Source organism: Mustelus asterias, chromosome 8 (assembly GCF_964213995.1).
Source record: "Mustelus asterias chromosome 8, sMusAst1.hap1.1, whole genome shotgun sequence".
In the NCBI taxonomy this organism is placed as follows: domain Eukaryota; kingdom Metazoa; phylum Chordata; class Chondrichthyes; order Carcharhiniformes; family Triakidae; genus Mustelus; species Mustelus asterias.
In genome coordinates, this window is record NC_135808.1 from 77,055,622 (window position 1) to 77,079,590 (window position 23,969).

General features: G+C 42.5%; 1 protein-coding gene across 1 annotated transcript in view; it reads left to right on the top strand.

Annotated features, from left to right (window-relative positions):
- Positions 1-23,969, top strand: part of lrp8 (low density lipoprotein receptor-related protein 8, apolipoprotein e receptor) — a 103,996-nt gene that overhangs the window by 53,987 nt on the left and 26,040 nt on the right. The window contains exons 3-5 of the mRNA XM_078219353.1: positions 11,615-11,737; positions 21,684-21,806; positions 23,306-23,677. Of these exons, the coding sequence (XP_078075479.1) occupies positions 11,615-11,737; positions 21,684-21,806; positions 23,306-23,677 (618 nt within the window). The remainder of the gene's footprint in view (positions 1-11,614; positions 11,738-21,683; positions 21,807-23,305; positions 23,678-23,969) is intronic.

Below are 23,969 nucleotides of genomic sequence, written 5' to 3' on the forward strand. Positions count from 1 at the left end.
GATCGCTCAACTGCCACATCTGGTTCCCATGATTGTGTCTTTATTAGTGGTGTCTTTTGAGAGGAACTGGCTGTGTCCCATTCAAAATTGCTGTTGTCACTCGACCCATAAATTATCCATCCTCTTTAATTGTCCCGCTCATCTCTACCCTCTCTTTCTTTGGGATGCCCATCTCTACAAATTCTATGTTCAAATCTCTCCCATGAGCCATCCATCCTCCTTGCAGTTCAGGCCACGCCCTCCACTCTCTCTCTCTCCTCGCCCTCCACTCTCTCCTCGCCCTGCATTGTCTCTCTTTCTCTTCGCCATCCACTCTCTCTCTCCTCGCCCTCCACTCTCTCTCTCTCCGCGCCCTCCACTCTCTTTCTCTCTCTGTGCTTGCCCTCCACTCTCTCTCTCTCTTTCTCCCCTCACCCTCCACTCTCTCTCTCTCTCGCCTCGCCCTCCACTCTCTCTCTCTCCCCTCACCCTTCATGCTCTCTCTCCTCGCCCTCCACTCTCTGTCTCTCCTCGCCCTCCACTCTCTCTCTCTCTCCCCTCACCCTCCACCCTCTTTCTCTCTCCTCACCCCCCACTCTCTCTTCGCCCTCAATCTTTCTGCAGCATTTGATAGTATTGATTAAATTGCCCTCTTCCACTAACCCTCCTCATTGCTCCATTTTGTGGAACTTTTCCAACGACAATAATGAATTATAGCACCTTTAATTTCATGAAACATTCCAAGGTGTTTCACAGAAATGTTATCAAAGTAAGACACAGAGCCGCATAAGGAGATATTAGGTCAGATGACCAAAAACTTGGTCAAAGAGGCATGTTAAGTGTCTTAGCGGGAAGTGAAGTAAAGAATTAGAGAGGTACAGGGAGGGAATTCCCGAGCTTTCCATTCTTAATTATTCTGAAGCAACCAGCTCATCCTGAGCTTTTCTTCTGTCCCCTGCACTGTCATTCATCCTTTCTCCCCTTCATCTATATGCTACCATATAATGACCTCATTGGCAGACACTTGGGCAGCTCTGCTCTTCGCCACTTTACTTTGGTGCTATCAACAGCAAAAATTTGAATTTATATAGCACCTTGCACATAATCAATGTGTGCCAGGCTGCATGTTCATCATCAAATCTTGCAACTTTTTTTTAACATTGGAAAGAACCAAAATCATGTATTTTAGGATTTGTCACAAATGCCTGTTCATTTGACATTGATTCTACCTCCCTGTCCCCATCCCACTTCCCCACTTTCCATAGACTTTCATTCAGATTCAACAAAAGTGACGGCAACTTTTCTGCTGTTGATTATAAACTGCATTCTCGCTCCATTACCTAGACTGCCTATTTCCAGTTCTGACATTTCCTGCCTGCATTGCTTCCTCAGCAACTCTGCTACTGAAACTCTTTGTCATCATTTTGTCATCCTCAGACTTGATTATTCTACAGCCTTCTGTACTGGCTTTCTTTTACCCATCCTTCATAAATTTAAGCTTGCCTGAAATGTAGGTGCATATATCCTGTGCCCTACTCCCATCCTTGTTGATGCTCTCACAGCTATGACCCAGTGCATTAAATCTACTATTCTAAAACATCTCCTACCTCCGCGAACTCCTCCAGCCATATCCTCCTTCCCTGTAAATGCAAACTATGCTGTGTGAGTTATGAGTATCAAAAGATTTAATCTTTAAATAGAATATTAGTCCGAGAGTTAATTGCTTAGTATATCAACTAATTCATCTAAGAACATGGCAATAGCATAAGAGATGAGAACCCTTTAGTATGGCTGACTTGACTGCATGTAATCTTATTGGGGAGAGTCTTAAAAACATTAGACTGTAATAGGTGGCTTGGGGGGTGAGAAATGATATATTTTTCTTATACTTTGCAAATGTCTATTGCTAAATTCCAAAAGAAGTAACTGATTTGAAGGATACTTTTATTCCTGAGAGGATATATTGCAAATAAAGTGATACCAAGTATTAGTAATTTTGTATTATCGAGTAAACAAAGTTTTGTTTTTGGAAAGAGGAGACTTTTACTGAAGTTTTCTGGATAATGTAGAGAATTAATAAAACTAATCCAAACATATTATGGAGGAGCAAATAGAAGTGGATCCTAGTTTTGAAAATAAAATTGTTAGCTGTAAGAAGAAATGTCAAGCAGAACATTTTTATACAAAAGATAATGGAATCAGTTACCAGGGGAGGCTGTTGCAGCTGACAATATAAATGGGCTCAGTAGACAATTGGATATAACTCTGAGAATAGATTGAGGGATATGGGGAGAAGTGGAATTGTGATTACTCAAATAGGAACAGATTTGTCGGATCAATTGGTTTTTGTGCTTTTCCAAAAATAAAGTGTTAACTTTTAAGTGCTTCCCAGCCTGGGATCTAGATGATTTTTAATCTGCTCCATACTGGCTGTATTAGGTTTGAAATCATTTGAATGGATTCTGATAATATTCCGGTTGCTGTGGTAACACCGGGGTGACAGGAAAGCCTCTGTGTAGCTGAGTTCTGTAGCAGCTGTCCGTACAGAGTTATACAATAACACGTATCTAAGAAACATTGTTTGAATCTGACCTTACAACAAGTTGTTTCAGTCTGGTCTGACACTACATTGCATGGCTTTCAGAGTGGAATTTGTGTTGCTGTAATCCAAGCTTTCTATAGTCTTCGAATTAACTGCCCTTTGACACAATCAATCCACAATTATTGAAAGTTTGAAATAAGGAAAAATATGTCAAAGACTGATCTGTATTTTTGCTGTTTTGTTATGTAGTGATTTCATGATGAGCTTTAAAAAATGTTTTTTTTTTAAATGAAGGCACTAATTCCTAAAAGATGTGGTCTTCAGATACCTCGCCTAAATAATCCTTTTTCATATATTAATTCCGTCAGATAGCAGGAATTTGAGTGGATTCTTTCTCTCATTCCCCCACTCCTTCCCTGTCTCCAGCCCAAGGCCAAATACAGCAGCTTATTATCAGCAAACTCAGGGATCTAATCCATGGCCTTCATGAATTAGATTATAACTTTTTGTATCATAATAACTTGAAAAGACAGCTCATCTTAAGGAAAAGTTTCTTTTGCACTGGTACTCAACACACTTTTGGTGGTTTAACTTCAAATTCTTTTATTTCTTCTAATTGTTGTCGTGTTGGAAACAGGCATAGCTTTAAACATTTAAAATGAATTGGTGCTCCACACTATTGCCATGCACCCTGGAACACCATGATAACAAAGACACTTACAAGTCTCACAACACCAGGTTAAAGTCCAACAGGTTTATTTGGTAGCACGAGCTTTCGGAGCCCTGCCCCTTCATCAGGTGAGTGGAGGATTGGGTTCACAAACAGGGCATATATAGACACAGACTCAATTTACAAGATGATGGTTGGAATGCAAATCTTAACAGATAATCAAGTGTTTACAGGTGCAGACAATGCGAGTGGAGAGAGGGTTAAGTACCAGGTTAAAGAGATGTGAATAGTCTCAAGCCAGGACAGTTAGTGAGATTTTTGCAATCAGCCTCTGATCTTCGGGTAAGCATTCTCCAAGGCAGCCTTCAAGACACACGACAACGCAGAATCGCTGAGCAGAAACTGATAGCCAAGTTCCATACACATGACGACGGCCTCGGCCGGGATCTTAGGTTCATGTCACATTATCTGTAACCTCCACAACTTGCCTGGGCTTGCAAAATCTCACTAACTGTCCTGGCGATTCTTGCCAGAATAGAGCCTCCGGGCGCGTGACTCGCCCAAAGTAACAACAGAGAGCTGCATATAATTGTGGACGATGGACACATGGGCAGTCACGCCAAGAGGATGACACTGAGAAGAACTACTCGAAGGTTCATGAAGGGAGAGCTGGGCCAACTGCAGGATACAGTGGAGAAGTGCCGGAAGAACTTAAATGATTTTGTTCTGGCAGCAAGCATGATTGCCAATTAAACCATCCATACCTTGGTGCTTAATCTTGTGCACATGAGAGATTGAATCAAGACTGATCCAAACTCATTTGATACAGATTACTTAGCGATGGAGGAGATTCGCTGCCAATCTATGTAGTCTGGGTTGGAGTTTCCTTCGAGCCAGAATTGAATCAGCGACTTAAAGATGTCGGTTTTACCGTTATTACAGTCCTCCAATCTACCAGCTGAGCTATTAATGGGGAGCTCAGTCTGGGTTGGATTTAAACCTGGATCTCACAGGGGAGCAATCTGCTTCAAAGACTAGAAAGTGGTGAAATGGAGTGGGTCAGTTGGGGAGAACTGTTGAGGATTGAGGAAGTTCCCAAGATGGTGCAGGATTGAGGAAAGATCATTAGTGAAAAGACAACAAGGTTGAATTGTTCAAATTCTGAGGCCCGAGAACTTGTTGAAGGAGGTGATTGAAGGAAGATTAGAGAGGTGTAAATCAAGAGAGAGAAAGAGAATGATGATATTAGGCAACTTGAAGGTGAAAATGGGAGGCTCCTATGAACAACTGAAGAGGAAAGCACAAGACCGCAAGATGTGGAGAAATTAGCAAAGCTCCTGCCTTTGGACAAAATGCTATTTACAAAGGAGCCTGACTCTTGTCGTTGTTGGCAACACATCATAGTTCTTCTTGACAGCAGCATTTACTGTGGGGAAGCGGATTCAAAGTAATGTCACAATGTATGAAATTACTTAACCCCAATGTATTCATCCAATAAAACAGAATAATTCCCAGGAAAACATGGTAAAAATAAATTACTGTCCTAATTGGTGAAAGAAGCATCTTGCTCTGATATTAGCAGTGGGAGATTCCACTTCTATCTGTCTTACACAAATAGGTTTACTAGTTGGAATAGAAGCTTGTTTATTGCGTTATTGAAGTAGGTAGAAAGAACCAGGATAGAGCTGGATGCTCTACCAGGATACGACTATCATCACATTTAGTCTCCTGGACAAGGGACTGCAGAATTTAATTTCTTAGATTGAAAATAACATTAGCACCCTTATCTAATTCTATACTTGCATCATTATCCATATTAAGTTTTACTTTCCTGTTGTCCTTTACCAATGATCCAAATCCCCCAATGTAGCAAGTCACAAATGTGTGTCTTTGTGTACAAATCTTTCCTGGGCCTTGCTCCTCTTTCCATTATATTTGATCCACGCTCCACCCTTGGACTTCAGCCTCTGTTTGATGCTCCACTTGGTCCAGTGCAACTTTGGATACGTAACCATGTGCAGTTTCAGCTCCACCTTCTGCAACTTTTCCTAGAAAATCCTCTCTTGTTATCCTCTCCCTGCCTTCAGAAACCTCCTCCAAAACCTACTTCCTTGACCATGCTGTTGATTATCTCCCTGGTAATGAAAACAAAAATATCCTGGAAATGCCGTGGCGGCACGGTGGCACAGTGGTTAGCACTGCTGCCTCACAGCGCCAGGGACCTGGGTTCAATCCTGGCCTCGGGTGACTGTCTATGTGGAGTTTGTACTTTCTCCCCATGTCTGTGTGGGTTTCCTCCGGGTGCTCCGGTTTCCTCCCACAGTCCAAAGATGTGTGGGTTAGGTTGATTGGCCATGCTAAAATTGCCCCTTAGTGTCAGGGGGATTAGGATGGTAAATATGTGGGGTGACGGGGATAGGACTTAGAAATCATAGAAACCCTACAGTGCAGAAGGAGGCCATTCGGCCCATCGAGTCTGCACCGACCACAATCCCACCCAGGCCCTACCTCCACATATTTTACCCACTAATCCCTCTAACCTACGCATCCCAGGACTCTAAGGAGCAATTTTTTTAACCTGGCCAATTAACCTAACCTGCACATCTTTGGACTGTGGGAGGAAACCGGAGCACCCGGAGGAAACCCACGCAGACACGAGGAGAATGTGCAAACTCCACACAGACAGTGACCCGAGCCGGGAATCGAACCCAGGACCCTGGAGCTGTGAAGCACCAGTGCTAACCACTGTGCTACCGTGCCGCCCTTGGACTTGGGTGGGATTGTTACCAGTATAGGCTCGATTGGCCAAATGGCCTCCTTCTGCACTGTAGATTCTATGATACCTAGCAAATCATTTGTGAAGAGAAACCGAGTTAATGTCAGAGTTAATTTAATCAGATGAAAAGTCATCTCGACCTGAAATATTAACTTTGGTTCTCTCCAAAGTTGCTGTCTGACCTGCTGAGTAGTTCCGGCATATTTTTGTTTTCATTTCATATTTCCAGCATTTTTTTTGTTGTTAGACCTCCCCAGTCCCTACTTCCATCGCTTCTTCCATGCCTAAACCTCTCCTCCTCCCTCTTTAGATTTAAGATTCTCATTCAATCCCAGTTTTTTGACCAAGTGTTTGTTCATCAATGTCTAATATCTCCGTCTTTGACCTTTGTCCTTGTGCCTCTAAAATGGCTCTTGACTTTTCTTCCCTCCATTGAAGATAATTAGTTGACATGGATTGTAATTATTTATTGTCCAGTTGTCATCTCTGTGACATTTTGGCTGTTTTAATCTATTAAAAGTATTACAAGGATGCATATTGTTGCTGCTGCATTATATATTCTAGGCCTGTAATCATCCTTTGCATGGGAATTATATGGGCGGGCAGCTTGAGAGTCATTATACTATTTAATGATCTTTCTGTACCTAACCATACAAGCGTCAATTCAGCTCTTCACTAGGTTATTCATAGGTTAGGTATTCACCATTACCATATAATGCACTTGAGATGATGCTGATGTTGAGTTGTCTGGGTAAGTACCTTTTCTAATAGAATACTGATTTTTTTGTATAATATTCCCACTGCTGTTGGCTTTTTAAGCTATTACATTGCAGGTGCTGACTCATACTTGACAACTGTCCTGTAGATATTGGCTAAACTCTGGTAACTAATCCAAGTTGCCACTCTGAATGCATTGTGCGTCTGTAACAAACTTGACTGTGTGGAGATTATGGAAGAATCCTAGCCTTGCCTGAAGTACGCACGTGCATTTTCCAATGATGGATGCCAGTGAGGAATAGAAACAATGGGCTGGATCTTACCGCCCATTTACGCCATGCTCCCACTGCAGTGAGATTGGAGAATTTGGCCTCCAGCCAAATCTCCGTTCACTGCGACAAGATGGGAAAATCCCAGCGGCGTGAATAGTGGAAAGATTCCGACCAATGTTTTTGTTTCCCTAGCCCAGCACTGTTTTATTCTTTCATGGGATGTGGGCAGCATTGGCAGCGCCAGCAGTAAGGACAATTCACCTCAGCACAGGGAAAGTAGTGGAATAGTGGTAATGTCACTGACATTTGTTCCCAATCTTTAATGGCCTTGAACTGAATGGTTTACTGGGCCATTTCAGAGGGCAGCTACAAGGCAATAACTTTGTTGTGGATCTGGAGTCACATGTCAGCTAGACAAGTAACAACAGCAGATTCCCTTCCCTCAAGGACATTAGTGAACCAGATGGCTCTTTACAACAATCGATGGTCGTTACATGATCACCATCACTAAAAGCAGCTTTATATTCCAGATTTGTTAAGTGAGATGGGATTTGAACCCACAGAGCATTAACCTGGGCTTCTGGATTACTGGTCAGTGACATTACCACCATGCCACCACTTTCCCTGATGCTGAGGTGAATTGGCTTTGCTGGCCAGGATCAACCAAATCACCAGAGACATATTAATATAAATTACTGAATAGAAACACAAAATAAACCAGCCAAGGCTTGGGAGAACATTAACAATGCATAACTTATATACCATGAATTCTTTATAGAGAAAATATCTAATGAAACATGCTTCCTCACAAAGTAAACATCATAAAGCTGTAATAACGCCATAACATTAAAGTAGGTATTATTTTATGGCACTAAAATGCCTACGGAGGTTCCATGATTTTTATTTTGCCATCTCTCCATTTGTGTTGTAAAACTGGAACTATAAACGTGTTTTTCCATGCCAGTTGGAAGCTGATATCTCTTCACTGACTCATTTTTATGCTAATATTGCTTTCCATTGTAACTGGTAGTGACTGGCAGCCAGAGGTAGGAGAATGATTGTGTATCAAGAAGCAAGCTTTGAACACTGGTGCTCAGCAGCCTGCTGATCAGTGGGTTCTGCTTTGGCTCAGGTACAGAATCGCTTGGAGATTTCTTTTACAATGCAATTGATGATGATTAGTGGCTTCTGACAGGGTGTGGCACAACAGCCTAGTGTAGCAAACCATCATTTACAAATGAGATGTTTTCAATCGTTATTTTGGTTTGAGTGCACTGACAGTGAGCGAGATTTTCCAGTTCCTACCACTGGCGAGATCTTCCATTCCCGCTGAAGTCACTGGGGATTTGAATCTGCATCCGCCAAGTGAAAACCTCCTGTGACGGGGCCGGAGAGTCTCGGCATGCGTTTATAAAGCTGAGAATCTGGTGAGCTGTTCAGGTTTAATGTCCTGCTTTGCAGAAACAAAACCTGCCTATCATTTACTGTGTGTTCATCAAATTAATAAAGTGAAATTGCTGTTCCAACTCCCCTCCCTAGAATGGTTTTAAGGATTGATGGATTGTAGGTGGCTGTGAAATTCATAGTTAAACAACAAAATGTCACATTTCGCAATTGAGAGGAAAACCTATTTAATGCTGCTATAAATAGATGTATTAAATAACAGTCAGGGATATATGGGTGAGTTGTATAATTTCATAGGCATATGAAAAACAAACTTGTATCTACTACCTGCACACCTTTGTTGCTAGAATTGTAGGAAAGGAAAATTATTGATATCCCCAACCAGGATATGAATTACTTGCTAAGACCCTGCAAGGGATGTTGGTGAATGCACGTCTGGAATCATCATTCCCTCCCCCCACTGCACGTCCAATCATTCACGCCTCTGGCAGGATATCACACTGGTCTGGAACATGTCTGGCGTGCAAAAGTTGGGACTTACTCAGGAGAAGGCCAAGGGCAGCTTGTGGAGCAGAGTGTGGGTGGAGCATTAACCAGTGGATCTTCAAGCTGCAGGAGGTTCCAGGCAGTCATCTTCTGGCTAAAGATGGATGGCTGCATGAGATATTGTTGGGCTGTGCTGCGAGGTGCGGATGGCGGAGGCATTAGATGGGAGGAGAGGAATGGGAGTCGGGAAAAGAGCAACAAAGAGAGATTGGGCAGGTGTGGAAGGGAGCAGGAGAGGTTGGGGAGACAGGGAAAAGGGAGAGATGCCATGGAGGTCTTGGAATGGGTGAGCTAGTATGGGGCAGGAGTGTGAGAAGGGCTGTTTTGGAGTGCAGACGGTGACTGGGGGTTTGTTGTGCAGAGGTGAACAAGCTTGGGGGGGGATGAACAGGAGAAAGGGGTTCAGAGGGAGGAGTCTGTGGTGTCAACTGATAAGTGCTGGGAGGAATGGCATTACCATCGCTGAATCCCCCACTACCAACATCCTGGGTTTTACCATTGATAGAAGCTGAACTGGTAAATCTAAGGATGTGGGATAAATCTTTTAGGACTGAGATGAAGAGAAATTTCTTCACCCAGGGAGTGGTAAGCAGGTGGAATTCACCACCATAGAAAGTAGTTGAGGCCCAAATAATGTTTTCAAGAAGGAGTTAGGTATAGCTCTTGAGGCGAAGGAGATCAAAGGATATAGGAAAAGGCAGGATCAAGCTATTGAGTTGGATGATCAGCCATGATCTTAATGAATGATGGAGCAGGCTGAAAGGACCAAATGCTCCTAATTTCTATGTTTTATGTTTCTATGTACTGGTCCAGCCTTATAAATACAGTGGGTACAAGAGGTCAGATGCTTGACATCTGGTGGCGAGTAACCCACCTCCTGTCTCCTCAAAGCCTGTCCCCCATCAACAAGGCGCAAGTCAGGAGTGTGATGGAATACTCCCCACTTGCCTGGGTGAGTGCAGCTCCCACAACATTCAAGAACTTGACACATAGAAACTAGAAGCAGGAGTAGGCCATTCGGCCCTTTGAATCTACTCCGGCATTCATCTTGATCATAGTTGATCATTGAATTCAATATCCTGATTCCCCCCTTCCTTTCATATCCCTAGGTCCCTTTAGGATTAAGAGCTATATCTAATTTCTTCTTGAAATCGGACAACGATTTGGCCTCAACTACATTCCATGGTAGTGAATTCCGCACATTCACCACTCTCTGGATGAAGAAATTTCTCCTCACTTCAGTTCTAAAAGGTTTACCCCTTATCCTCAAACTATGATTCCAAGTTCTGGACTTTCCCACCATTGGCTTTTGGATGAGATATTAACTCCAGATCCTGTCGGTCTGGTATTTGCAGGAAGGCCCGGCCATTGAGGAGGAGCTGATTGCTGGCAATTGGCCTGGTGTTGAAGAGCTCATTGCTGGTCGTTGACCTGGTTATGAGAAGCTCATTGCTGGTCGTTGACCTGGTTATGAAGAGCTCATTGCTGGTCGTTGACCTGGTTATGAAGAGCTCATTGCTGGTCGTTGACCTGGTTATGAGGAACTCATTGCTGGTCGTTGACCTGGTTTTGAAGAGCTCATTGCTGGTCGTTGACCTGGTTATGAAGAGCTCATTGCTGGTCGTTGACCTGGTTATGAGGAACTCATTGCTGGTCGTTGACCTGGTTATGAGGAGCTGATTGCTGGCAATTGGCCTGGTTATGAAGAGCTCATTGCTGGTCGTTGACCTGGTTATGAGGAACTCATTGCTGGTCGTTGACCTGGTTATGAGGAACTCATTGCTGATGGTTGGCTTGGTTATGAGGAGCTGGTGGCTGGAGGTTGACCTGGTTATGAGGAGCTCATTGCTGGTCGTTGACCTGGTTATGAGGAGCTGATTCCTGGAGGTTGACCTCGTTTTGAGGAGCTCATTGCTGGTCATTGACCTGGTTATGAGGAGCTGGTGGCTGCAGGTTGACCTGGTTATGAGGAACTGGTGGATGGCAGTCGACTTTGTTATGATGATCTGGTGGCTGGGGTTGGCTAGCGGTTGGTTACTGTGGCGGGAGGGGTGGCGGGAGGGGTGGCGGGGCTGGTTCTTTGAGGCATACGTTATTTCCTGTTAGCCAGTTTCTGATAGTGTTCAACATTTTTCATTTACCTCCATGCAGCAGGTTTTACATCCTAAGCCACTGCTACAAACAAGAACTCGCAATTTGTTTAAAGGAGGCTCACTCCACCTGAAGTGAGAGATACATTCAGTGTTTGTGGTGGGAGGTGATGGCTTACCATCGGTAGAGTGAGTGTACGCACAAGAACATAAGGGAGAAAGCGATGGAAGATTCTGCTGATAGCGCGTGACACAGTAAAGTGGGAAGAGGTTCATGTGGAGCTTAAATGATGGATAATAGGTGGGCCAAATGGCCTGTTTCTGTACTGTAATTTCTGTGTAATACGCAGGGCAAAAAAACACAGGACAATTAGTATAAAGGCAAGACCCTTGGTGTTAATATGAGAAAGATAGAAAAATATTCCACAAGCAGTGTACTTACTTGCTTGTGCCCTTTAATCAGTTCGTGCCACAGTTGAATCTCAGATTATCTATTTCATGTTGGAGGCCTGCTTGAGGTGGGTACAAAACTGTGGAATATTTGTATTTTTGAAATAAGCAGCAATCAAATTATTTTTTACATCGCATTAAGTGTTGTAAACTCTGTTTTTCAAATAGCCAAGAAAACTTGTGCAATAACGGAATTTACCTGTGACAATGGTGACTGCATCATGGAAAGCTGGCATTGTGATGGAGAAGAGGAGTGTATGGATGGATCAGATGAAGCAGCCGCGGTGTGCAGTGAGTAACCATCGTTAGAAAGAGGGTATCCTGAAAGATCACTGCGGTAACCTGTATCAAAGCGCTGAGTAATGAGTAGCTTCAAACTACTGCTTTGCGGAGGCAGAAAATCTGTTTTAAAAAGGCACTTAATTTGCTGATTTGCCCCATAATCTTAAATGTTATTGAGTTATCTGTATCCCTCCCCCCTCCAACACTTTAGAACCATTGATTGAAGGCAGTTTGTGGGAAGTTATTTTGTGTAGGATTCCATCTTGTGACATCCTGATATTCCACATACTGATGTTATGAATGGGAGCACAAGCTTGTGGGTAACCTGGTGATACTGCAAGAAGGGAGTTCTGAATGCTTTTAATGATTTGTTGTTTATTTCAGAATTCTAATCTGTCATGCATTTAAATTAATAAAATTCAAGTGAATAACAATAATTTACAGCAATAGTGTCTGTAGCAGGATAGCCATTTACATTGACAATTAGGTCAGGAGTTTATACAGATTAAGCAAATAATCAAAACATTGATTGGCCAATCTGAAAATTCTTCCTCTCCACCATTCCCAATTTCCTGCTTATCATCTTTGATCTGCTGAAGCACAATTCAGTATCTCAGTCACTGTGTGACTCAGATTTTGTCTGATAATTTCCCAATGAAGTGCCCTGTGATGTTTTACTAAATGAAATGTACCATCTAAATGTAAGTGGGTAGTGTTGTGCTAGGATGTCACCATCACTGTTCAATGTACCCTACCCAAGTGGGCATTCTTCACTTAATTTATGGGACTATGAATATCAACTGTGAGTGTATTACAATTGGAGCCATTCCTGCTCTTAGAAATGCATACAGTGTCCTACAGTGGTTACTGGACTGGAGTAGAAATCCTGGCTGTGTTTATTTTTTCTCCATATACCAAGCGTGAAGTCCCAATGCTGTCCTGGGATCAGCTAACTCCATACAGATCAGGGACAGAAGCTGGGGGCTTCCTACTCTTTATGACTCCACCCTACAACAGGCTGCATGATTTTGACTAGCTACCAAGGGAGCCCAAACTTGTTGATTCTAAGAGCAGGAGTAGGCCATTTACAAGGGTGGCACTGTGGTTAGCACTGCTGCCTCACAGCGCCAGGGACCCGGATTCAATTCCAGCCATGGGTGACTGCCTGTGTAGAGTTTGCACGTTTTCCCTGTGTGGGTTTTCTCCCACACTCCAAAAATGTGTGGGTTAGGAGGATTGGCCATGCTAAATGTCCCCTTAATGTTAAAGATGTATAGGTTGGGGGATTAGCAGGGTAAATATGTAGGGCTACAGGGATAGGGTGAGAGGTGGGCCTGGTTAAGATGCTCTGTTGGAGAGCCTGTGCAGACTCATAGAAATCATAGAAACCCTACAGTGCCATTTGGCCCATTGAGTCTCCACCGACAACAATCCCACCCATGCCCTATCCCCATAATCCCACATATTGACTCCATTAATCCCGCTAACCCATGCATCCCAGGACACCAAGGGGCAATTTGGCATGGTCAATGCACCGAACCCGCACATCTTTGGACAGTGAGAGGAAACCGGAGCACCCGGAGGAAACCCACGCAGAAACAGGGAGAATGTGCAAACTCTACAAAGATAGTGCCCCAAGGCAGGAATCGAACCCAGGTCCCAAGAGCTGTGAGGCAGCAATGCTAACCATTGTGCTACCATGTCACCCCATGAGCTGAATGGCCTACGTCTGCACTCGATGGACTGAATAGCCTTCGTTTGTTTTTTAGAGATTCTATGGTTCAATTTAGCCTCTTGAGCCTGTTCTGTCATTCACTGAGATCATGGCTGAGCTGCAGCTTAACACCCCCTAAGCACCTTTGGTTAACAAAATCTGTTAATCTCAGATTTTTTAATTAACAATTTATTTGGCATCAATTGCCATTTAGAGAGAGTTCTAAACTTCTGTCACTCATTGTGACAGAACTGCTCACAGTACTTCAGGTGTTGTCCAATCAGTGTTTTGTATGGCTGTAGCATAACGTCCACTGTCTAGTATTCAGGTCCTCTAGAAAGAAAGCTGACATTCCATTAGCCTTTTTTGATTAATTTCAGTAGCTGTTCACAATATTTTAATGATCCACGTACATGAACAGTCAGGTCTCTTTGGAATTCCATTATTTCAAGCTTTTCACCATTTGGAGAATAATCCATCCCTTTTAGGTCCTCACATTGTTTGCATTGAAATCAATTTGCCACAATTATTCCCACTTCCTTAATTTATGAAACCACTTTGTAATTTCAGCTGCACTGCTTATAAAGCTTTCTTTGTATTGTTGGCAAAATTGGAGCTGTGGCTTTCTATACCTTCATACAAGTTATTAATAAATATGATGAATAGTTGAGGCCCCAACACAGATCCTTTTGGGACATCCCGACTGACAACCTGCCCATTGTCCCGACTTTGTCTCCTGACACTCAGCAATTTTCTAATCAAGTCAATAATTTGCTGTCAATTCTCTCAGCTTCAAATTCTAATAGTCTTTTATGAGGGACTTTATCCAAGACCTTCTGGATATCTATATAAATAACGTCCAGAGACCCCTGTCCACATGTTAGTTACCTCAAAATTCAATCACTTTCAGGCATGACCTGTCCTTTACAAATTCGTGCTGGTTCTTTCTAATCAGCTGAAATTTTCAATGTGTTCAGTCACTCTATCCTTTTATTGTATACTCTAGTAATTTCCCACCAACAGTTGTTAGGCTAATGTTATTTAATTTCCAAGCTTTCCTCTTTCACTTTTCTTGAATAGTGGAGTGAGATTTGCAATTTTCCAATCTTAAAAAAAACTTAGAGAACCAGTGACCCATAATAGAAATAATAGAAAACGCAATTTGAGCCAAGGATCTCTACAGATTTGGTGTAAGGGTAACTTCCTCTCCTATTCTCGTTGAAATGGAAAGAATTATGTGTAAGCACATTTCTAACACTGCAGTGTAATTACCTATTTCCACAGCATGGTACCAGCCAGATCCAAAACAGTTGAGTGAGGAAAAGCTATTGGTCCCAGCAAGCGCACGCTGTCTCTTTATAGTTTATAGGAAGGAAAACATGACTAATTTTTTCTATTGAATCTTCAGGTGGATGTTAAGCCAGCCTTTGCTGTGATATGTCATGAGGAACCTCTGTGATTTAAATAATAAACCAAATGTAGTTTGGATTTGTGCACCCATTATCTCCTTGCAAAAGACTTGCAAAGAAATTCATTAACTATTTATTTCCTTGGAATCAAGAGCTTTCAGAGAGCTGCTCCTTCATCAGGTGAGTAAGGAGCAGCACTCCGAAAGCTCGTGATTCCAAATAAACCTGTTGGAGTTTAGCTTGGTGTTGTGAGACTTCTTGCTGTACCTACCCCAGTCCAACGCCATCATCTCCACACCACATTTATTTCCTAATATTGCCTGGATACATTGAAAGCAAGAGAACATTTAACTGAGATTTCAACAGAAAATGCTCAGCAGATCAGGCAGCAGCAGTGGGTAGAGAAACAATTGCCTGGTCTGCTGAATATTTCCAGCATTTGTTTTGTTTTAGTTTTCCTGCATCTGCAGTATTCTTTAAGTTCTGTAGCTTCAGTTGGGTTATTGGAACTTCCAGTTTTCTCGTCTCCTGAAGGCATTGATTCAAATTTCCCTGAACACCAGCTGTCTCTCATACCCTCCCCCAAAGTGCCCATTCTTCCCGTGTGTGAGTCGGCTACTCAGTGTCGAAGCCAAATTTAATCCAGGTCTGACCCATGCCTGCACTTTCCAGGAGGGGCAATTAGATGTTGATAAGAGTGCAGATGGGTAACCTCACCCTACCATCTCTGCCAAGGACAAGGATGCTGGAATTAATTGTATTGCCCACTGTTGTCCTGTTTGAGTTCAGCCGCCTTGGCACAAACTTGGGATCAAAACTGACACATTCCTGATCACTATTGCAATGTACTGTATTGAATAATGCATGTATCAATGCTATTGGGGAAATGTAGTGTTAAGAGTTTTAATTAAATAGGCCTGAGATATAAATTGCTGAAGCTGTTCAATGTGAATGCATTTTTAACACTTGAATATGCATTACCCAGAAATAAACTGTTCTGTTCAAATCTGTCAAATTCAGAGGTGGAAAACCCTGTGCGTTATCCGATTACTCATTCCGAACACTAGCCCATTTTGGTTATGTTGCAAATAATTGACTCTTTGCCCCATAAACTGTTTCAAAAAGCGATTTTCTATTTTTAATCAAAATCTCCGCAGTCTTGGATGTAAATTACTTGTCATACCAATTCCATTGGGCTGCCTCACTTTCCCCTTCCCATTAGAGAAGATCTGAACAATGCACTCCGAGCATTTCAACAAATCAGTTCTGCACCACACAAACTCTCTTAGAATTTGAGGTGGCAGGTTAAACCCTGCTCGGCTGATGCCCACCACTCCTCTAACTTATGCCACAGCCAACAACGTAGTTTGACTTCTCACATAATGTTGTTCAAGGATATCCAACTTTATTACTGGTATATTTAATGCTGTATTTATGTACACAAGGACTAAATATTCCAGAGTACTTAACATTTCGAGAAGATAGGCAAAATGGAAAAGGAGGGGCATAGTCCTATTAAAAAAGGATGGCATAAGAAGAGTAATATGAAACGATTTTGCCTCAGAAGAGTAGGAAGTAGAACCAGTATGGGTGGAGATGAGAAATTACAAAGGTCAAAAAACACTTGCAAGAGTAATTCAAATACCCCCTAACTGCAGTTATATTGCCGGACAGAGTATGAATCAAAAAATAAGAAGACCTTGTAACAAAGACGATGCAATAACCATAGGGTACAAAATCTTCTTATAGACCTGGACAAATCAAATTGGCAAAGGTAGTTTGGAAGACGTGTTCGTGGAACGCATTTGAGATACGTTTCCTAGAATAATATGTTAGATCTTGTTTTGTGCAATAAGACAGTAATCTTACAGTTGATGGCCAGCACAGACATAACCAAAAGGCCACTTTTTGTGCTGTAAAGCTCTATGCGATCCTCTAGGAAAGAGTGATCATAATATGATAGAATTTCACATAGAGTTTGAGAGTGACATTTGGAAGTCTGAAACTGGAGCATTGAACTTAAACAAAACCAATTGCAAAGGTCTGAGGTGTGGATTGATTGATGTAGATTGAGCGATTCAATTAAAATGTACGACAGCAGATGAGTAGTATTGAGCATGTAAAGAAATATTTGGCAATTCTCAACAAGTCTATATTCCAGTGAGAAACACAAACTCCATAGGAAAAGTGGTCCATCATAACTAACTAAAGAGGTTAAGTGCAGGTTATAAGAAGAGGCTTATAATATTGCCAAGAAGTTGTAAGCTTCAGGTTTGGGGAAACTTTAAATACCAGCAAAGGATGACAAAAACATGTATAGGGAGAAAATAAAATATGGTAATAGTAAACTATTATGAAATATCAAATCAAATTGTAAGCACTTTTCTTTGTATATGATAAGGAACATCGGGAGTAGGCCACTCGGCCCTTTGAGCCTAAGATCATGGCTGATCTGATTGTAACCTCAACTCCACATTCCTGCCTGCCCTGATAACCTTTCACCTACTTACTTATCAAAAGTCTATCTACCTCTGCCTTAAAAATATTTGTAGACTCTGCTTCTGCCGCCTTTTGAGGGAGAAAGTTCTAAAGACACTCAACTTTCTAAGAGAAAGAAATTCTCATCTCTGTCTTAAGTGGGTGATCCCTTATTTTTATACATCGACCCCAAGTTCTAGATTCTCCCACAAGAGGAAACATGCTCTCCACCCTGTCAAGATCCCTCAGGATCTTGTATGTTTCAATCAAGTCGCCTCTTACTCTTCTAAATTCCAGCAGATACAAACCTATCCTGTTCACCCTTTTCTTATAAGACAACCCATCCATTCCAGGTGTTGGGTTAGTAAACCTCCTCTGAATTGCTTCCAATGCATTTACATTCTTCCTTAAGTAAGGAGACCAGTACTGTACACAGTATTCCAGATGTGGTCTCACTAATGCCCTGTACAACTGAAACATAACCTCCCTACTTTTGCATTCAATTCACCTTCAGCTTTCTGGAGTTAAGGAACTTAAAATAAATAATATTAGTTATGCAAAAGTACTAGAGAGATTAATGGGACTGAAAACCAGCAACTCCGCAAGACCTGACGGTCTACATCCTAGAATCCTGGAAGAAATGGCTACAGAAGAAGCAGTGCATGCACTAATTGTGATCTTCCAGATTTCCCTACTTTCTGGAACAGTCCCAGTGGGTTGGAAGATTAGCAAATGCAATACTGCTATTTCAGCAAGGAGGGAAAGAGAAAAGTACAAGTACTGGAATCCATTACTAAGGAAGTGTTCATTTAGAAAATTATGATGTGATTAGAAAGAGTTAACTTTGTTTTTTGAAAAAGGAATGATGTTTGACAAATCTGTTTGAGTTTCTTAGCGATGACCATGCTGGACATACCTAGCTACACAATGTTACAGCTGCAAATACTCAGTTGCCGCTGGATTGACCGCTTCTTGTCACACAGCCACATACTGAGGGAGGTGCCAAAGGGCAGGCTCGTCACTCAGGGACAGGGCAGCCAGGCATCTGATTGACCAGCCAACTTTTGGCCTATGACTTGGAAAGTGGTTGGGATGTGAAAGGTCAAATCCAATGGTTAACTCCAGAAAGCTTACTCAATTAGGAAAATCCCATTGAGGAAATTCAGAGAAGGAAATATTGGGGAAAATGGTTAAAGAGCTGGGGTAAACAGATGGATTTATTACAAAGAAGCTTTCCTGATTTAAAGAATGAACATATTGTTGGGATTAGGGCTTACATGAGGAGTGTTGACAGGGCAAGGAAGATATGTCCAGTCCTGTGTTCTTGAGCATAACCTCCCTCCCAAACTGACAAGCTCCAGACCCCCTACAGAGTCAAGCACCATTGCCTCCAGTTTCCCAAGCTCCAAGTCACATGTACTGTCCTGATATGGAGTTGCATCATCTGTTACTTCACCATTGTTGTTTCAAAATCCAGGAACTTCCTCCCTAATGGCACTGTGGGAGCACCTTCACCACATAGAGTAATAAATGGGAATCATCAATGCTGATGTAAAAACTGGAGTGTCTGATTAAACTACTAAACCACAAATACCCAACATAGGCTAGTGACAGGCACAAGGAGATTCCCTATCTCTCTGATACTGAAACAAACCCAAATGCAACTAAATAAAGTGTTCAATCTATGCTGGGTGCTAAATGTACTTAATCGCAACAATGAAGGTCTAGTCTTGAGGTCATATGAACAGAAAAAACAACCCTAAATCATCATAACACAAGTAGGGTCCACCAGCCAACTGTTCAATGTGTGTTGGAAAGATAAATGCCATTTTCAATTTTCTCTCATCACCTTAAAGATGATTCCTAGAAATGTGAGATTATTCACTTTGGGAAGAGTAGAAAACCAAGATCTTTTTTAAAATTTTGAACACTCTAGCATTTTGATAGTCTCTCACCATTTGGAGGGAAATGAGTCTGCTTGTTGACAAAACGCAAAGTTAACATGTAGGTAAGCAAGAAATCAGGAAGGCAAATGGTATGTAGCCCTTCATTGAGTAGGTTCTCGAGCACCAGAAGAAGGAAATTTTGCTGCAGATGTACAGGACTTTGTTGAGACCCACACCTGTGGCCGGATCTTCCATTCCTGCAAAGCGGCAGGATTTACCAGTGTCCTGTGGTGGGGCCAGAAAATCCTGGTTGTAGGGTATTGTGTTCAGTGTTGGTTTCCTTAGCTGAGGCAAGATATACCTTGCTTGGAGGGGGTGCGATGAATGTTCAGTAGATTGATTCCTGAGATGAGAGGGTTGTTTTATGAGAAGAGGTTGAGTAAAATGGGCCGATATTGGAGTTTAAAAGAGTGAAAGATGATCTTATAGAAACCTATAAGACTTTGAGAGGGTTGACAGAGTGGATTTTGAGATGCTTTTTCCCCAGGCTGGAGAGTCTAAAACAACAGGTTCTAGTCTCAGGGTAAGAGGTTGGCTATTATTGAAGTAGGTGAAGAGTAATATCTTCATTCAAGAGAGCTATGAACATCTGGAATTATCTACCTTGGTAAGCTGTAGATGCTGAGTCATTAAGTATATTCAAGGCTGCGAATGACAAGAGTTTTGGACTTATCCAAATCCCTTGACTCTTGTGATCAGGCTGGAAAGTAGATTATCCATGATATTGAATAATAGAGCATGCTTGAGGGGCTGCATATCCTACTCCTGCTCCTATTTCTTATGTTCTTATGAACTCAATCTAATCTGCCAGATTGGACTCAGTTGTGTCGTTGAACAACTTTCTTACTGCTTGAGCACACACAGCAAGAGTGACCATTTAAGGTGAGGCTACCTATGAGCTTAAGCCAGATTTGTTTATTTTTTTCTCTTCTGCTTGCAAACAGATTCGATTGCTGTTCCTTTTATATTGGTGGCTTTCCAATCCAAACTGACCTGCTGAATGGCAATGCACTCCATTCGCACAACGCTGGCTCTGAAGGAAGTTACTGTTTCATGTCTGCCAACCAGCAGCTTGGAAATAGCTCTGGAAACAGATGGCTCTCAGGTTGATTTTTGAGCGCCACGGGGAAGTTGCCTTTTTCTAGGTTTCTCTACACCTAACTTGTTTATCTACAGCTCCTGTCGTGCGCTAGAAAATCCACCCAGTGGAGTGCAGTCAACTCAAATATCAATCAAGATCTTCACTCAATCTTGTGATCCTGCCCCCAGGCCCGGCAGTGCCTAGCTGCTCATCTTCCTTCAATCTGTGTGTTTTAAGAGCTTGGCAAAGAATTATTAAGTGGATTTGTATACTTGATAGCAAATTAATTTTCTTTGATAATGCAATGCAATGATAAATGTGTTGGACACACTTCTGGCAAGCTGGCATACTGATAAATCAGGCAGTTTGTTTGCTTCTTTTCCATTGAATAGGTTCATGAATAAAATAACCTGATAGGGTTCAGTAATAAGAGCAAAGCGATTCCATTGCTCAGCTTCCTGCTTTATTTTTGCTTTCTTGTCTTCTGTCTGAAAAATAAAATCACTGATTAGGAAAACCCTTAGAGAAATGCAGGAGAAGAACACATCTAAAGAAATTGTTCAACAATATAAATTAAATGATATCGAATTATGCTATAAAGGAATGCGGTGTAACTTGTTCCCAAGTGTGACTTTCATTTTTGCCTCTGGGAGGCATCTTTACTCTCTCCAAACCACCCCCCCCCCCCCCCCCCCCCATTCACTCTCCCTCTCTCTTTCTCTCTCTCTCTCTCTCTCCCCCCCCCCCCCCGCCCCCCATCAAGGGACTTTCTTGTGCCTCTCTTTACTCGTTCAGGAAGCTTTCTGTACAGAATTTATGGAAGACGATACAACGGCCACTAGAATTTGTGCTTCTTTAACTATCTGCAGTGAGAACAGTAGAAAACTTACTCCCCCAAAGATCGTCTTCTCTTCGAAGTGCTGAAATCAAGGATTAGCACTCTTACTCATACTTGAGTTCTGAAAACTGAGGAGTTCTTCATACCCCTCATTCTTTCCTTTGCCCTTGCAATCTTAAAGTTCTTAAATCTATAGCTTGGCAGCGCCATCTCCTTCCCTGCTGTGCTAATCACTGCTTTCCTATACCAGTTGTCTGTGCTATTCTTGTACCTTCATTCAAGATCTCACATTTAATGAAATATACATTAAAGGAATGTACATGTGGTATAGCAACTGGATACAGTGATTTAAGTCGATTATAAAACCTTTCCTTAGTGTTTCCTAAGTCCCGCAGGCCCAAAAGAAGCCAGACTGAAAAAGCTAAACAGCAGAATTGCTCACTTGTAGAGCAAATGCACTCAGGATCTTTTCTTTCCCATGTGGTATAGATAGATATACGTGCCCACCTGACACTTTTTGCTGTGGCAGGAACAGATGTATCCCAATATCGTGGCAGTGCGATGGTGAGCAGGACTGTGCAAATGGAACCGACGAATTGAATTGTACAGCTGGTGAGTGTGTGAAATACCGTCTTGTGAATTTTGGTTGAGGCTCTAGCCTGAAACCCTTACCTCTGGTTTCCTCCAATGTTCAGTCAAGAAATTAAAGACTATATGAGGAGCGCTGGGCCATACAGACCAGAAGATTCCACGTTCCATCTTGAGTAATGCATCCAAGGAGAGGAGCATTGCAGTTCAGCTGGCTGGTGTGTTGAGGAGGATGTTCCTGCTCCCAGTGATGCCAGCTGGAGAGTGAGCATGGGTTGATGTCTGTCTGGTGCAGACAGGATGAGTTTTGGCAGGGAAGCCCTTTGGTGAACAAGGTACAGGAGGGCAGCTGGCACATGTGTAAATATTGACCGAGCAAGATTCAGTGCTTTTCTGGAGAACACCAAGAGAAAAATACGCTGCTTTTAATGAAAAGTTTTATAGACGGTATCTTGAGTCTCTGCATTTTTACAGCTAAATTTTAATGACTTGACTTTGCTCAGTCTGACAGATGGTTGATTAGTTTGTTGTAAGCACAGTTTCTCAGCAATGTTTTTCAGCCATTCATTGTAAGGTAGTGATTTGTAGAATTGATCAGTTTTGACTAATTGTCTTTCTCATGAATGTGAAATGCTATTTTACAACTCCTACATAATCTCTCCCTCTGACATTATTGCCCTCTCTCTCAGGCATGTCCAGAATTGGTGAGAAATCCTCAAACTGTAAGAATTGAAGTGAAATTGCTCATTTGCAACTGGTGTCAGTACAACAGCAGTTTCTTAGCAACTGGATTAGATCATTTTAGAAGGTGATCCCTACTGGTCGCTATCCAGGGATTCCTGACGGAAGCTGCACATGCAGACCCCAAGTGAAGAGATGATTAGGTTCAGCTTCAGTGATCCAACATTTCAATAGCTTGCCAGTCCCAGTCCAGGCTTCAACATGAACACAGACCTGAGGGAATACCTGACAGAGCATGGGAATGCTGGGCCCTTTCGCCAGCATCAGTTATAGAATCCCTACAGTGCAGGAGGGAGCCATTAAGCCTGTACTGACTCTCTGACAGAGCATCTTACCCATGCCCATTCCCCCACCCTATCCTCATAAAAACCAAGCATTTACCTTGCTAATCCCCCTAAACTTAACATCATGGGACACGAAGTGGCAATTCAGAATGGCCATTCCACTGAACCTGCACAGCTTTGGAATGTGGGAGGAAACCGGAGCACCCGGAGGAAACCCACAAAGACACAGGGAGAACATGCAAACTCCACACAGACAGTCACCGAAGGCTGGAATTGAATCCACGTCCCTGGCACTGTGAGGCAGCAGTGCTAACTATTGTGCCACTGTGCCACCTGTTAATGCATATAGGAGAAATTTGAAAGTTAGGCAGGTGGAGGGTTGGGAAGGGACATAATTCTGGACAGAAGTTTGCATGCTAGACATAGCCAATGTATTTACTCTCTTTTCCATCTCTCCTGCTCTCTTCCCCCCCGCCCCCCCTGCCCCCCAACCACCAGATCAAAAGACATGCCCAACCAATGAATTCCAGTGTGGCAATGATAAATGCATTGCCATGATGTTTGTGTGCGATGGTGATGATGACTGTGGGGATGGATCCGAGGAGCAGAACTGCGTTCCGCCCACCTGTGGACCCCATGAGTTCCAGTGTAACAACTCCGCCTGCATCCCCAAGCTGTGGGCCTGTGACAATGACCCAGACTGCACTGACGGATCGGATGAGAGTGTGAAGAATTGTGGCCACAAGGCACTGCCAGCAAGTGCCTGCTTAGCAATGGAGTTTCAGTGCAACAACGGCGAATGCATCCACCTGAACTGGAAATGTGATGGAGGCATCGACTGCAAAGACAAATCGGATGAAATTGGCTGCCGTAAGTTTTCTCTTTAAGTTCAGCAAAATATGCCTGCATGAGCTCAAAGCATCCGATAGCTTTTTATGTAAGGGAAGTGGATGGGTGTTATTTTGTTTTTCTGTTGAGGGAGTTTCCCAATGGTAGTAACCTGAAGAAGCAATCCCAGAAAGGAATCGAGACTTTCCGGAAGGAAACATTTGATAAGAGAAATGAAACAGAAAACAATGATTTGCATTTATGTAGCAAGTTGAGGGGGAAGTGGTAGCATAGTAGTCCTGTCACTGGCCTAGTAATCCAGAGGCCTAGGATA